The sequence below is a fragment of the Lissotriton helveticus genome, chromosome 5_1 (assembly GCF_964261635.1).
Source record: "Lissotriton helveticus chromosome 5_1, aLisHel1.1, whole genome shotgun sequence".
Taxonomy (NCBI): Eukaryota; Metazoa; Chordata; class Amphibia; order Caudata; family Salamandridae; genus Lissotriton; species Lissotriton helveticus.
This window is the reverse complement of record NC_136065.1, coordinates 332,683,034-332,694,691: the sequence shown is the minus strand read 5'-3', so window position 1 is coordinate 332,694,691 and position 11,658 is coordinate 332,683,034. Positions and strand designations below refer to the sequence as shown.

The 11,658-nt window shown below is 47.6% G+C and overlaps 1 protein-coding gene across 1 annotated transcript in view; it reads left to right on the top strand.

The window, feature by feature from the left end:
- The first annotated feature begins 818 nt into the window (after positions 1–818).
- The window catches only part of LOC144753143 (uncharacterized), a 101,127-nt gene continuing 90,287 nt past the window's right edge, over positions 819–11,658 (top strand). Inside the window, exon 1 of the mRNA XM_078640920.1 lies at positions 819–945. Within this exon, the coding sequence (XP_078497046.1) occupies positions 899–945 (47 nt within the window). The 5' untranslated portion in view covers positions 819–898. The remainder of the gene's footprint in view (positions 946–11,658) is intronic.

Below are 11,658 nucleotides of genomic sequence, written 5' to 3'. Positions count from 1 at the left end.
GTAGACCTTTGTACTATCTACCATTCCTATGTGACTCTTAGAGTATATCCATTTGTATCTCCTCCTTGTGTGACTTTACATCTTCTACATTTGCATTTTTTTTCTGTTTGTATCCTTTATGTAACGCATGTAATCCTAAATCCTTATGTTTTTCAACTGGTTCTTATGTAAAGCGCTCTGACACCTTCGGGTAAAGTTCGCGCTATATAAAATCGCATAAATAAATAAATAGAGCGTCAAGAGGCCAGGAATTGAAGAAAGGTGCACTTTGGAAATACATATGCTCCGTAGTTCTCCTAAAATTACTTGGTGAGACTAGTATCTCGAGACAATCTGGCTCGTACAAACAGCAATTCAAACCTGGACGTTTCTTTTGTTTTAACGAACAGGTGCAGTCACACTAAAGTCCGTGTGGACAACCAGCTAGAGCACGCATGGGATCCAAACGACATTCAAAGAGAACAATTTAGCAATTTGATAGCTATTCGTGTGCACATTTTCGGCCATGTTGGGATGATAAGAGTAGGATATGTAATACTCAAAACGCACGATTAAGAAAGTCAGTTTTCAACACAGGTCACAGATTTTTAATTTACTTTGAATTATTAAGAAGAAGGAGCGTACTTAAAAAAACAAGGCGTACAATTTCAGATTGTGCTCATAATTCCTAGGTTGTTGAATTGTATCTTAGAAAATTGGATCTTCTAGTTTTAATTAGTCTTTTTCTTTTACGGTCATGCCAGTGCTACAGTTCGACAGAACAGAATCACTGAGGTTCAGTAAATTCACTGAAGTCGAGAGTTTCCGGGTGTGCGTGAATGAGGTAATCACTTCCGGTGTCTTTTCCGCCTAGCAACGGAGAGTTGGTGCTGCAGTTGCTAAGGAGCTGGTGCAGGAGATGATGGCGGGCAGGCTGGAGCTTCACGGGAGCCGTGCCCTGCTCAGGTAAGCGTGGGAGGCACCGTGTGGGTTTGAGAGAGTCCTAGTGGCAGCGTCGACCTGAGATTTCGAAGGTGCACTTCCCTGATAGCACGGTCCGACTCGGAACACCTGGCGGGGCAACTCTGGCTCAGCACTAGGCGGGGCATTGCTAAAGTGTGTGTGTGTGTATAAAACAAATATTATTACTATTCGGGGAGACCCTGATTTGTTTAACAATGACGATTTTCTCTCACAAGAACCACGTCTCGAAATACCATGAATCATCTTCGACTCAGGGAGAATGCTGTTTTCCCATTGATGTCTCCTGAAGTGATTTGTTAGTAGGTGGTACAAACTGGGCTATCAGACTCAATCGTTGGAGCCCCCTTCAAAGTTCAATCATGACTGATGATTATATATATATATATATATATGTAATGTTTCTTTTTTGCCCCCACACTGTACACTGAGACTTTGTAGATGTATGACTTCTTTATTTGCATTAGTCACAAAGCAATACCGAGCATTAGGGCGCCGAGCGTCTGAACACTAACGCTCCGGTCGCCAACTGCCGTTCTCCCTCTTCGCGCCTTCACCAAACCCGCTTCTGCGCCTGCGCGCGCCTCGCGCTCTCGTCTATAGCGTGACGCGTCATCGCGTTCACGCTCATAGACTAGAGCGCATACTACATATCTCCCCTTTTCAACAATAAACAAAATAACATTTTTTCCAACTCTCAATGAGTGTCCATGGTCCCCGATAGTCTCTGGGGGCGCTATGTCTGGATGCCTATGACTAGTGTCCACTCATTTCAAAGTCTCTATATCGAGAGGGCACAGTGACCGCCCTGCCACTATGGGTGTGTCTTACCGGCATGTTCTCTTCCACTTCTCTTTCTCCTCCTGATCTCGCACCGTCTCTCTGATCTCCACTCTGAGTTACACCGGTCGGTGCACCATCTCTGGCTGTAAACCCTGTGTTTGGATTTTCCGCCTCACTGTCCTCTCCTGTTCCATCAGGCAGGACTTCATCGCTTTGCTCTGGTCGAGGCCTGGTTTCACGGGAGTCCACTTGTGTCTCTATCTCCTCCATCTTGGGCCACACAACTATCTTGTTTACTCTGGCCATGCGGTCTTGGGACCACACCCTGCCGTCGCTGAGGAGGGCTGCCCTGCCTCGCACCTCCTTGACCTGTAAAGGCTGGCTATACTTGCTTTCACCTTTCTTTTGTAGGGTAGGGAGTTTAACCCTGACCCACTCTCCTTCTTCCAGCTCTGCCCCCTTCACATTGCGACGTTTGTCATAGTTTGCGGCATAGATCTTTTGGGCCTTTTCCAAGTTGTGCTGAACCACCGCGGGGGACCATTTGCTAGTGATGGTCTTCTCCCTCCACACTACATTGTCCCGGGTGAACGGATGCCGTCCTCTCAGCACTTGAAATGGACTGTACCCCACAGCCGTGGGGGTGATCCTGTAGGCTCACAGCATACTCATCACTTCAGTCTCCCAGTCCTTTCCCTGCGTGATGGCCGCCTGTATGGAGCCCATTAGCACGCGGTTGAACCGCTCCACATGACCATTGCATGCTGGATGATATACTGCCGTGTGTTTAGACTCAATCCCATTCCTCTTCATAAACCTAATCCATTTGTCCGAGACAAACTGCGGGCCATTGTCACTGAGGATATTTTTGGGAATACCTTCTCTTAAGAACACCGTCGTCAGGAATTTCAGAATCGTGTCCGTATCCATGGATTCTTGAATGTCCACTTCAGGCCATTTGGAATACTTGTCTATTACCACACATAAGTACTTGTTCACACCTTTGCTGTCCAGGACAGGCCCTAGTATGTCGATGGCCACGTTCTCCCAGGGGCCCTGTGGCGTGTCAAACTTCCCTAAGGCTGGTCGGAGTGGTCTCAGCACCTTGTCCGCTCCTTGGCACTGGCCGCACTCCCTTACTTGCCTTTCTATGTGGACATCCATGCCTGGCCACCAGTACATTTGCTTGACACGTGCCTTGGTCTTCACAATACCCAGGTGTCCCTCGTGAAGTAGAGTTAATAATCTGGGTATTAGTGAATCTGGTGGCACGACCCTCTCACCTCTGTAGATGAACACTCCCGAGTCACTCAGAGACAGCTCCTCTCTCATTTCATAGAACCTCCGTACTCCATCGGTGAGCCTCCTTTTGTCAGGCCAGCCCGACGTCAGATGTCTCTTTATCTCTACCTTTTCCACGTCCTGATCATAGGCTGCCGCCCATTCCTGGATACTTATCGACTTCTCATGGTCTTCCATGCTGGCCACCATCTCTTCCTTATCCAGGGCATCCACCGGCGCCGCTTCCATCGCCGCAGCTCTGCTGAGATAATCCGCGACCCTGTTCTGCGTTCCTGGTAGGTACTCCACATCATAGGTGTAATCGAGCAGCTTCAGAGTCATTTTTGCTATTCTCGGGGTCGCTGTCTCATGACCCGAGGACGTCAAGACTTTAATCAAGGGTTTATGATCGGTTTGAAGCTTGAATCTCGTGCCCCACACGAACTGCCGGAACTTGCCTAAGGCCCAGGTGACCGCCAGCATCTCTTTTTCAATGACGCTGTACCTTTGCTCCGTCGGGGACAACGCTCGTGAAGCAAAGCTGATCGTTTCTGTAGCTCCATCATCTCCCACTTGTGCCAAAACCGCCCCTAAGCCCTTATCACTGGCATCTGTAGTCACCACGGTCTTGCCCATGGGGACATACCCTTGCAGTGGAACAGCATGGCTGATGCAGTCTTTTATCGTGTCAAATTCCAATTGTGCTTCTGAGTCCCACTCAAACTTTGTCTTGTCTCTGATGAGTTGCCTCATTCTGTATGTCCTGGTGGCGAAGTGCCTCACAAACTTGCTATAATACTCGGCCATTCCAAGGAATGACCGCACTTCCTCCTTGGTGCTGGGAGCCTTGGCATCCCTGATGGCCTTCACATTTTGTTCCTTGGGTGAAATTCCAAGCGTGCCTATCTCATGACCCAAGTATGTCACTGTGTGGGTCCCAATCTTGCATTTGCTCCATTCCGCTGTTAGCCCCCTGTTTTGCAGTACTCCCAGGACTCTATGCAGCTTGCTGTCGTGATCTCCTTTGGAAGAGCCCATCACCAGGATGTCATCCTGAAAGTACTGTACCCCCGAAATGTCCTTGAACAGCCGATGCATCAGCTTCTGGAAGACAGCCGCTGCGGATGCCAGGCCAAAGGGCATCCTCCGGAACTGGTAGCACCCAAAGGGTGTAATGAAGGCGGTGTACTTCCTACTCGACGGATGCAGCTCAATCTGATAGTATGCAGATGTGAGATCTATAGTGGAGAAGTGGGTTACACCTTTCGTCTTGGCGAGCATCTCCTCGATCCTGGGCAGGGGAAATCTCTCCACTATGAGATTTTTGTTGAGCTCACGGAGGTCAACGCAGAGACGGACCTGTCCATTGGGTTTCTTGACCACCACCAAGGGGGATAGCCACTCCGCACTGTCCACCGGCTCTATGATGCCTTGCTCCTCCAGCCTCAGAAGTTCTTGTTGCACCGCTCCGCTAGTGGATATGGGTATGTTCCTGACTTTGTGCACCACTGGTACTGCACCCTCCTTGAGGACCATTCTGTGGACGAACTTGTCCAGTTTTCCGACTGAGCCATCGAAAACTTTGGGGTATGCCGATTTCCAGTCTTCATCTCTCGTGAGGGGCCACTCGTCCGTCAAGAGAATCTGCTCTTTTCCACCTGGGTTGAGTATGATTCCTAGATCTCCTGCGTCTCTCCACCCCAGCACTGAAGGACCTCTCTCTGCCACATACAGGGTGCACGTGGCTGATCTCCCTCTGAATTCAAATGCGAAGTCTCGGCACCCCACTAGCGGAATGGCATTCTCGGTATACGAGATAGGTTTGATGTCCGGCGGCCATAGGTCTGACCCCACTACCGGCACAAAGTCTTCTTCCCAAATGGATCTTTGCACGATAGTCCAAGGGGATCCTGAATCGACGGCCACATGTACCTTCACTCCCCCTATCAGCATGTCCGTGCGAGGCTTATCTCTTCGCTTCCCCGCCACTTCCAGTACCTGGTCCTCGATGCATAGCACCAAATCACCATCTTCCAGGTCGTCCTCCTCGCTGACGTCCGCTGTGGCCGCATCGACGCACTTGACCGTGGACTTCTTCCCCTTCTTGCGGCATACCTTTTCAAAATGGCCGACCAGGCCACAAAACGAGCATCTGGCGCGGAACGCGGGACAGCGTTTATCCTGTGCCGAATGTGCCGTGCTGCCGCATCTGTAACATGCAAACTTGTTGTCTGCACCGGGGCGGACCGTCTGTTTCCCTGTCCATCTCGAATCCTTCCTCTGGTCTCCATACGTCCCTCTGGGTTTGCTGGGCTGGGGCGCCTCGTCTATCTTGTTGATCATCTGTCTCGGTGCGCCCTCTCGTTTGGCTGCATCAGCGCCGCGTTTTGACATTTCAGCCTTTTTGACCATAGCAACAACTTCTTTAAGTGATGTCTCGCTCTGCGCCCAAAGTTTGTCCTGGACAGCCCTGCAGGTGGTATGCATGACTATCTGGTCTTTGATATACTCCTCTTGAAGAGCACCGTACTGGCACGTGATGGCCAGGCGCCGGAGTGCTGCCACATAATCATCAATCGATTCACCAGTCTCCTGCCTTCTCCTGCCTCCTCTGTTGGAAATTATACCTGTCTATGGAGACACAAACTGCTGGACGGTAATGGCTGTCCAAGTCATCTAGTGCATTTTTAAAGACATCTGTTTCAGTCGCTCCCCTCTCCTTGGGCACCAGGTTCTTGAACACTCTCACCCCTTCCGGGCCCAGGTTGTGGAGTAACAGTCTCTTCTTCCTTTCCGGGGTGAATGCCCCCTCATTTTCATCTTCAAGTGCCTCAATGTAGTTTTGAAAGTATTCCTTCCAATCTTCCCATTTTAACTGTGGTTCTCCCGGTCTAGGCAGGAATGGGACAGGGGCCATCAGGGCCGACGCTTGATTCGCCATCCTGGCCTCACCTCTGGGGTCTACCACCTGGGCACCGTGTTGAATGGGTACACCGGATGCTCCTGCACCCCCTGCCGTGTCACCTTGCCCTCTGGGGCTACCTGGGGCGTTGTCCCTTATAGCCTGCGTGGGGTTGTCAGTTTGTGCCCCCTCCTCTGTCTTGGGGGTGATGCCTTTGGCTGCCAGGGTGCTAGCTGTACTCTCCGTTCCCTGTCCCAGCACTGACCTGGTTGTTGGAGCTGTATTGTAATTTATATTCGTGCTGTTCCGCTACTGCCACGCCCTCTGCTCGTCCAGGTTGCTTTTTTTTTTCTTTTTTGTCCTTCTGGTTGGTGTGGGGCTGTTGTGGAGTGCCTGCTCCTGACCACTGTGCTCCCTGGTGTTCGTGGTCCCAGCCTCGTCGCCACTGTAATGTTTCTTCTTTGCCCCCACACTGTACACTGAGACTTTGTAGATGTATGACTTCTTTATTTGCATTAGTCACAAAGCAATACCGAGCATTAGGGCGCCGAGCGTCTGAACACTAACGCTCCGGTCGCCAACTGCCGTTCTCCCTCTTCGCGCCTTCACCAAACCCGCTTCTGCGCCTGCGCGCGCCTCGCGCTCTCGTCTATAGCGTGACGCGTCATCGCGTTCACGCTCATAGACTAGAGCGCATACTACAATATATATATATATATATATATATATATATATATATATATATATATATATATATTCATACACCTATGCATATATGTGTATATGTTTGTATATATGTGTATATGTTTGTATATATGTGTATGTTTGTATGTATATATATATATATATATGTGTGTATATGTATGTATATATATATATATGTGTGTATGTATGTATGTATATGTATATGTGTGTGTGTGTATATGTGTGTGTGTGTATATATATGTGTGTGTATATATATATATGTGTGTGTGTATATATGTGCGTGTGTGTATATATATGTGCACATATGTGTATGTGTACATATGTGAGTGCCCTCCTTTACCTCCTGAGTTGTCAGGGGGCCCATCCATCATCCTTCTGCACGGTCCCAGGAACCCCTACTAGCCCTCCCTGGTGAACCTAACTTGTGAGCCCCCTCTTGGGTTGCCGCCTCTTGGCATTACCTGCACTATGATCCTCTCCCTGTACTGCCCGCTCCCCGATTAGGTATCGCCCATTGCATCGGCAACGCTTGGCCTTCTCTGGCAGCCTACCAGCCCATCCTCCCATGATGGCTGGGTCTGACCTGATTGCAACAGGACACCACTCTTTCACCATCGCTTACCCTCCCAACCTTTCCAAGTCTGCTGCTAAATCCTTTAAACATTCCGACACCCAGAGACTCTGATCTCTGACCTTTACTTAAACGCCGACAGGGGCATCATCACCAGTGACCTTATTTTCTATACTAGAAAAACAGCACTATAAAGCACAACCACATTTAACCTACTAAGCGTACACAATTCCAGGAACATTCCTTATGGTGCCAAACTCGCGATCGTGCCTTCCCAAAACCTCAAAGCCGACTTTACCATTACCTTTTACAAAAACGGCATCGTCATGATCCAAGCACCAGACATGCATCTCAATAAATTTGCTGACTTCTTCTCCATCCTCAAGAAACAAGTACTTCATTCCTCCACGCACCCCCTGGGCCTGCCGTCACCTCCGACTCCCGTCGCAGCGCCGGTTCACCCAACTCTAAATCCAAGGGTAAGGGCAACTCTAAATCCAAGGGTAAGGGCCTCCCATCTAGACCTACTAATGCTACTGCCACTCCCCCTTCGACCCTCTCTCTCCCTCCCATAAGTCGGGCTGGTGCGAATCTTCCAAATGTGTTCCCCAATCAGTCAAATCCACAGACAGTATCTCCCCTAGTGCTATTAGAGAACTTCCCTCCACTCCCCCCAACTGCTAGCATCTGTCAATAAGTCATTGCCGCCACCGCCCCCGCTTCCTATCCTCGCTCCTCGCCTTCTCGCTTAGTAACTAACAATCACCTCCCCCTTAGCTCACCTAACTTTCCCCTAGACAGCTCCAGAACCACCCCACTGAGCTTGCCTAGCCCTCTTCTCTCCCCTCCTCCCAGTAACCAAGCCTTAGGGGTGGGTCGTGCTCCCCTGCCTTGCCTCCCACTCACGCAGCATGACCCTGTCCTGAACCTCAGGTCCCCTGACCGCAAGTACAACCTGCAACTTTGAACTTTGAAACTCTGAACATCAGAGCATCCATCATAGTTCAGAGAATACAGAAATCCTTATTAGATATGAAGAACATCCTTCTCACTGAACAATCTATTGGCACCCTCAAGCCCTCCCCTAATTCAATCCTTCCCCTGCTCACCATACCCACCCTCCAACCCATGCCACAGGCCAGCAGACACCTTCGCCCTCGCAAACATCCCTACTACCTCTCGGAGGAGGAAACCCTAGCCCTCCTCTCATCCTACATGACCTCCCTCGGCGCCCTCGTCCTCCTGACAAGAAAGTCAATTACCTGATTCGCACTGTCTCAGTCGACACCAATAGATCATCATCTCTCCGTAATAGAGGAGTAAACAGCAGCAACTTCACACAAGTACTCATATCCTCCCCTTTTTACAACATTTGTCCCGATGCTCCACTCTCTGGCCTCCTTCTTAACTGCTGTTCAGCTGCGAGACGCGCCCCTGACATCGCCGCCCTCATCCTAAGCCATATAACTGATGTAGTTATCCTAACTGAGTCTTGGCTCAATGAATCTTCATCTCTTTACCTTGATTTACTGGTCCCACCAAATTATAAGATCGTTAGACTTGATAGACAAATAAAAAAAGGGGGGGCATTGCATGCATCTACCGCTCAGACCTCCTTGTCACAGAACTCCATACAGACCACACAGACTCCTGCAAATATCTTCCTCTCTCCATTTGTAACAACACTACTCAGTTATGCAAATTGCACATCTTCTACCACCCCACCAGGCAAGAACGACACATTCATGGATCTCTTCATGGAAATCATTACCGCTAAGGTCTCCCCCCCACTCCAATGACATTTTCCTTGGTGACTTTAATCTGCATTGGAATGAACCCAATGACTCCCAGGTCAACGCTGTCAGAGTCTTCCTCAGTGACAAATCACTCTCCCAGGCCTGCACCCTTCCAACCCACTTAAATGATGCCATGTTGGATTGGATCATTGCTAATGAATCGGTGGTCAGGCTGAATTCAATAGATCCATGCGACTGGTCAGACCACCATGCCATCACCTTCCTAATATCTGACTACCGCATGAAAAGACCTGGGCAACCAGTGAAACCGAAACGCTGGCTCAGCGACACTAAGAACCTTGACCTCGAGAAGCTGACTGCACGCTGCGAGAACGACCTACACCTCCCCCCCCAATTCTATCTATAGTCACGACCTCACAGAGCACTACAACTCGACTATGTCCAACGTAATGGATGATCTGGCCCCGTTAAAGCTCAAAAGGTCCCAAATCAAAGTCAAAACCCCTGGTTCAGTGGACCCCTCATTTGCGAAAGGAGAGCTCTCCGACTTACAAAAAGAAACTGGAGACAGCACTCCTCAGCCTCCCAACTTAAACTTCTCCGTCAGACCAGAAATACTTATAACAAGAACATCCTCATATCCAAAAAAGAGTTCTTCAGATCAGAACTGGAAAACACCAAGAACAGACCCCCATAAACTCTTTGAAATAGTCAAACTTCAATCAAACAAATTAAGTCATCCAAAGAAACGACTGAATCCCTAATAACCTGTGATGAGTTCTCCTCCTTCCTTACAACCGAAATCTACTCTCTAGGTAAAGAACTTAATGCCACCTGAAACTTCTTTCCTCTCTTCCCCCCAACATTAATCAACGTGAACAATGTCCCCCACTTAATATTTATGAAAATAGGTTATATATCCGGACAAATCTATGCCCCACACCACTTTTAATTTTCAATAATTAATTATCAAAAACATATTTATCTTTCTTTTTTGTTTTTCATTTGTTTTTATCAAAGTTTGTACTAAAAGACACACTTATACATATAATAAACAATCCACAGTATTGCGTATAAATAGAAGAGCCCTAAATCTATACTAAAAGAACATTCAATGGCTGTACATGTCTCCAAAATAACAAACACATAAAGATCATGCGAAAAAACACTACAATAACATACACAACTACTTTAAACATATACACAACGTTACATACATTAAGTGAGGAGAACACAAAAAAACACAAAATTAGTACAGAAAATTACAAAAAAAGTGCGCCGATGCGCGTTTCGGAAGTACCATGTACTTAAAAATCCTTCATCAGGGTGCATGATTCACCATTATTGGGTAGTGGTCAAAAAGGACATCTGTAATTATAGTACTTTGTCCAATTATTGTAATTCAGCAGGGCTCTGAACACTGAAAGTCAAGTGTCTGTGGGGGCAAACGAACAATGAATATTCATATACTTATGTACATTAAAAGATGCTTATTAATATGGAGCAAGATCACAAGCCCAGATACCAATGTCCGAAAATAGTGCAATCTAGAGACAGGAGACCATCACCTGGAATATGGAAAATAGTGATGCCAGTAAAACCTAATAGTGTGAAGTATATAAAAACATAATACCAGAGAAAAAATCAGAGAACAAAGTATAGCAACAAGGAATCAATCTAGGATGAAGGGAAAAGAAACCAATATTTACATACTGTCAAAGCAGTTCCTGGCCCAAGGAGAACTAATATTCTGAGGATGGTAATGGGGTGTCACATGAAGGGATCATATCACAGGCAATATTATATAATGTCTAAAGTTCCTGAAAACATAATAATAGCAGCATTACATCTCTGTTAAGGTTGCTATCTATAAATGGGTCTTACTAGTTCACAAAAACTGTGGTACATACATGAAGCTGGTGCACCTGGGGTTCGGAGAGGGGAAACAGACCTCAACCCAGTCCTGAAGGTGGTGCAATAAATATATGAGGATAAAAAGTAATCACAGCACTGCAGGCAATGCTGAAAGAAAATAGATGGAATACTTAAAAATTAACCTTCCCATGTGCTCTGCCGGCAGCCAAATAGGATTGATAATGCGAGCAGACTTACTTATTTATCAAACGAATGAAAATCTGTAGATAGTTCTTTAAGTCTATTTAGTCTTGTGCTGCTGAAATTCGCCAGCTCAGGGTCGAAAAATCCCACACTTTCAGAAGGTATATGAATCTACAAATAGAAAGAATATATAAGATTAGATATGAACTGCAAAATAGGGAAAAGCCTTTACAGCCCCAAGACAACAGACTACTTACAAGAGTTATATAGGATACTGGGTTTCCGCGGTCACAATAGGAAGAATATATGGTCAAACAATAATCTTCAAAGTCTGCAGATAACTGGGGGCCCCATTAGGATTGCGGGCAGATCGCGGTGGCGATACGCCCGCCGGATGGCCCCCTATTACCCCCGCCATATTACTATGCCTTGCAGGCACCAACGGCTATATTATGATGTGGCATATTTCATGCCTTTCCCGGCACCGCTAGGGTGGTGGGCAGACAGGAGTCCGCCCGCCATCCTAATGAGGCCCAAAGTTTGGGGCACAAAGGAGAGTATGAGAGGTTAGCCTGTAGCATGGAAAGTGATCTCTCCCCTCCTTTAATCCTGGGGCCAAATGTACTCACGTGGGGTTCACG